This window comes from Pinus tabuliformis, chromosome 3_1, assembly GCF_031772625.1.
Source record: "Pinus tabuliformis cultivar Carrire ecotype Pingquan chromosome 3_1, CPIR1, whole genome shotgun sequence".
Lineage (NCBI taxonomy): Eukaryota > Viridiplantae > Streptophyta > Pinopsida > Pinales > Pinaceae > Pinus > Pinus tabuliformis.
The window spans coordinates 628,251,325-628,256,517 of NC_142301.1; the positions used below are offsets into that span (position 1 = coordinate 628,251,325).

A 5,193-nucleotide genomic window follows, 5' to 3' on the forward strand; every position below is an offset into this window, starting at 1 on the left:
CCCAATCATAATATTCCTGTAATTATTTCTATCAGAAGTATCCTTCAATTGGAAGATGGGGTGGATGATATTTTGAGACCATGAAGAGGGAAAGCCAATGCAAATTCAACTTGCAGACCTTACTCATCTACTTCTTTGCTAGTGCTCAAGATCCTAACAGCTCTTTTAATGTCTCTTGGGGTGAATTAGTGACAAAAGGTGAGAGAGGAGAGAATATGGACTAAGGTTGACCCGAAAAATCACAGAGGGATGTGGTCCGCAAGAACCATGTGTAATGATCAAAACATGTTGGAAGAGCAGATTTTCCAATTTCAATTCAAGGCATCTCAAATCTGCCAGGAACCACACCATGATCAAACACAATAACAAAACCAAACTCAGGCAAAGAAATAAATTCCAACTTAATATGAAGAGGAAGAGGAACAATGATGAGCATTACCAACAGTTGCAGAGCCATATGTACTTGGAACACCAGGCAGGGATGGCACACGCATAGACCCCGTGATCACAGTCTTCCCCATGCCATCACCCACAAACATAAGATTAGTTTTACTGGGAGGAACCCTAACAATCTCCTTATACACCCCAGCCTTTATATGTATCACGAATCTCCGCTCAGATTTATCCGGTGCACTGTTCACCGCCTGTTGAATACTCATAGAGGATTCATCCTTGGACACAATCACATCGGGAACCAATTTATCAACCTCTAATACATCCCAAATTTGATTATAATGATGGTAATAATCTGCAGTACTAGAGGAATTGGATGATCTCTCTGTTTTTGGAGGCCTCCATAGGACCATATTCTGTCCGTATGTATCCAGAGCATCTACCATGCTAAGGGCATTGCTGGTCAAGCTCATGACTGTAAGAACAGGTTAAGTTACATAGCGATTAAGTTTTTGAGATTTTTTTTGGCATCTCTTTTCCTAAAAAGATAACTAGGTATATGAAGATTTGATTTTTTTGTTCCTCAAGAGGCATCTATAAACTAAACTAGACTATATGTTAAACTAAACTAGACTAGAGGTATTTGAATTGAATTTTTAAAACAAAATTTTGAATCTATAAATAGGAAAGGTTATTTCTTTCACGTTTAAAATAGTAGCACATGATATTAGTCGAATGAAAATACGAAGTTTTCATGCTTTCTTCATACATCAGTATAATTTGTATAAATTCATGATTACGTTTCTGTGTTACATGAAAGCTCAATCTATTTTGAATTTGGAATCATGAGACAAGCCGACGCTTCGCTAATACCGACTTCAATGGACATGCACAAACTGTGAAAGATGAAGAAAGCTATAACTTCCCAAGTGGGTGTTCTCGTCTTTGTGATGCAGCAGAAAAGGAGTTTATGGATCAATCCAGAAACCAAAAAAACTTAACAACACTGCAACTGCTGGTGCCCAAATAGAAGGCTTCTCTACAACTTTTGTTTGCCCTTTTCCTCCATTTCTCTTCTCTAATTGCAGGGTTGTGACCGAGCTGAACAGGGTACTCAATGTACACCGTGTTAAGAGGAGCCATTCTTTATTTATTTGTGGGATCGAACATATGACCTTCCCGCGATAAATGCCTTTGACCAATCACCGTCTGTGAATGAAACATGATTAAGGGTTTCCAATTCAATGGGCTGCCTACCAGTAAGAAGCGTAATAAGCTCCAGTAGAACCACACCAGGTGTTGAATCTAAGAATTCTCTCCACTATATCAACCGCATCGTCTTCGGCCCCAGGTAAGAGTGCCATCAAAGGAGTTTGAGGGGGATAGTTGTCTAAATGCGTTCTGAAATGAAATAATGGCAGTCACTCTCACACTCAATAAAATCCAACGTATCCTAGGAATTACCGTCAAAATCTTGTGTAGCTGCTTCAACTCAGTCCCGAGGTGATCAGCAGACAACACAGTAGCAAGAATTATAAACACAAACCTTTCAACAGTAGACCTGTAACCCATTTTTCCTGCAATAAACAATAGACCTGTAACCCATTTCTCCTGCAATTGATCAATAAATGGCTACAAAAATCTCAAAATTTAAGACAACTTCCAACAATTAGCATCATTAAATTCGTTATTTTCATTGTGAAAACTATCATAACTTTTTGAATTCAAACTGTGATTCCATGTTGTTGCTATGGAGCTTAGCTAGGACTCCCACGAGAGGAGCATTGATACACATCGTGGGCTTGTACATAATTTACGTAGTCACATACAATAATACTCACCAAACGACCCATATAGAAACACTGTATTTCCTTGTAAACATATCAATAGCATTATCGTTGAATTTCCTTACTAAAGATGCTAAATGCTGATAATGCACTCCAAGATTTTTGGAAAAAATCTCCGGTTTATCTTTATAAACACATTAAAATCACTATTGTTGAATTTCTTAATTTGGAATCTGAATTTGCTGACATTTATTTATTGGAGATGTGGATATAACCAATCTCAAAGCTTTTGTAACAATCTCCCACTCATCACTCACTGCGATATATATTCACAGTTTTCAGAACTTGCACACTAAAAAAACACTCTCAATTAACCCTACTGAACAAAGAAATTCTCCAGTATTGAGAGAATATCCTCTGTTGTAGCTGCCCAGAATTATGAAAGTATGTATGTAGAATGATTATGGCAAGAGAAAGTGCTCTACAAACTGTGTGGTAGAGATTTGCAGATCCTTGCAGAGGCAAAATCTATGGTAAGTTATTCAAAGAAAAACTGGCATGGCTTTTGGCATTAAAGAATAATACTTACTTGGACTGGTCAGTACCACAAGTCCAGTTGTCGAAGTAGCAATTCCAGTAATTACGTCTATAGTGTTGGAACTACAAATTCATTGCAACAACTGCATGTGATACTGGAGTATTGGGCTAATAGAATGGATTTCCATTCTGCAGCGCTGAGCAGTCTACTCCAAACTGGGAACATGCATAGTTGATATTCACCATCAAGTCACTCTCATAAGCTAAAGGTTTAGCTATACACCATAGCCTTTGCCCTCCCGCAACCACAACACCAATTCATAGAGTTTTACTCTTCAAAAAACCTTACACAGACAGACTGCCATGATAAGGATTTGAACCTGTGATTTGAATATCCTAGCATGCCTTGCTCCTGCAGGAAAAAGTGCATAGTAATACAATTGAGTTAATGGTCGGAAAGCCTTGCAGGAACATACCCACCCTATCCTCTGGCTTTCAACCTAGTGACATAGCCCAGGACTATAGAACACTTAAAAATCTGCTTACACCCCAGGGGCAGAGCACCCTGATTCTCGAGGGATACATCAAAAGCAAGCAATTAAGAACAGAAGAATACAAGCCCACTTAACTGCAGCAAACAAGGGGAAGGATGTGAAAAGCCAGAACAGAAAGACGGCTTGCAGAGTAAGCTTGTAAGAAATGCGTGCCATTGTAGAAATACAAGCAACTTTTGACTGGGCTACTCTCTGATATTTGATGGCCGAAGCAGAAGGATTTACCGGATCTAGTCAGGAAACAACATTTCTAAAACATTTAGGAATAAATGGTAATACCAAAATGAGAAAATATTGTTATTACATTTTGGATTTGTCCATCTGTGAGAGCAGAATCTCCTCTCCACCTTATCCTCTTGCTACTGCTGGACAGTACGTTGAGCCTCCAGAAACCGAATAGATTTATGCAAAGCAACTTTGTAGTCAAACTCACCCAACACAAACTGATGATCAACAGACAGCATAGTAGCAAGAATTATACACACAAACCTTTTAACAGTAGGCCTGTAACCCATTTCTGCTGCAATTGATGAATAAATGGTTACAAAAATCTCAAAATTTGAGACAATTACTACTATTCAAAGTCACTTAATATTATTATTGCTATATAAATATCTAAACTCATTTTATAATACTTTAAAGATAACAATCTTCAGATATTATAATCCCTAAATCCTTTCTTCCCATTCTTAATTCAATTAATGATGACTTTTGCAGTTGGCAATTAATTTTTTTTAATTTCCCAATACAATTAATGATATGACGAATTGAAACTGAAAAAATTCTCAATAAAAGCAATGACGAGTGGACAGTAGTCCCAAATCATCAAACGCATCTTCAAAATCCCAATATTCATATACACCTACATGCCACTCATGAGCACAAAGAAAATTACAGCAATCTCATAAATCATAATTCTGGCAATGAAAGAAGCTCTTTGCCTTCGATGATAAGGATGTTGGTTGTTTGGGGTTCTTTGGATGAGTGGGAGAGTTGAGTTTAAAATATCTCATTCAGAGAAATGTAATTGCAATGTGTTCGGTAGTGGCTCAAATCATTTTACTGGTTAAATCATATACATATTACAATGGCAGGACGAGGGTAATTATTATTCAATTCCTAAATCCTTTCTTCATATTACAATGGCAGGACGAGGGTAATTATTATTCAATCCCAAAATCCTTTCTTCTCATTCTTAATTCAATTAATGATGAATTAAGTTTTGCAATTGGGAATTAATTTTTTTAAATTTCTCAATACAACCAATGATGTGATGAATTGAAACTGAAAAAATTCTCAATAAAAACAATGACAAGTGTACAGTATTGCCAAATCATCAAATGCATCTTCAAAATCCCAATCAATAATCATATACAACTACATGCATATCGATATCCGAAAATATGATGAAATCAAAACACAAGACTTTTGAAAAGAAAAAGAAAAAAAACTCAAAAATTCCAAAAATACTTAGACGGTATAGTCATTTGATTCCACCCCTTCCATAATTATCGCTTATCTAGGATTGCTCTGTAATCCTTTCCCCCCAGTTCACAATGATCCGTGAAGGTCTTGGTTAGGTTTGGCCTACCTTAATCTATTTTGCTGGAGAAAATCTATCTACAAATATCAAGAAATACCTATATCTATCCCATCCATATAAAAGAAATATCTATCCCATCCATCCATCCATATACAATTAAGATACACTACCATCAGCCCGAAGGGAGGGATCTCCTCATTTCCGCAATGCAATCCCGGTTTTCCATCCTCGTCAAGCAAGGACAGCTTCACCGCCAAGGACAGTCTCGAATAAGAAAATTAACCTAAAAATTTGTCCAGGAAAACATCCAAATTCTTCAATTCAGGCTTGCATGCATATCGATATCCAAAAATATGATGAAATCGAAACACAAGACTTT

General features: G+C 37.0%; 1 protein-coding gene across 1 annotated transcript; it reads right to left on the reverse strand.

Annotated features, from left to right (window-relative positions):
• Nucleotides 1-401: 401 nt before the first annotated feature.
• Nucleotides 402-866, reverse strand: LOC149188614 (putative pectinesterase/pectinesterase inhibitor 51). Its single transcript, XM_089410016.1, has one exon. It carries the CDS (start codon nt 864-866, stop codon nt 402-404), a length of 465 nt encoding a protein of 154 aa, XP_089266142.1.
• Between the last annotated feature and the right edge of the window lie 4,327 nt (nt 867-5,193).

Excerpts from the sequence above, each read along its gene's own strand:
- LOC149188614 (XM_089410016.1), bottom strand. The coding sequence starts at position 866 with ATGAGCTTGACCAGCAATGCCCTTAGCATGGTAGATGCTCTGGATACA.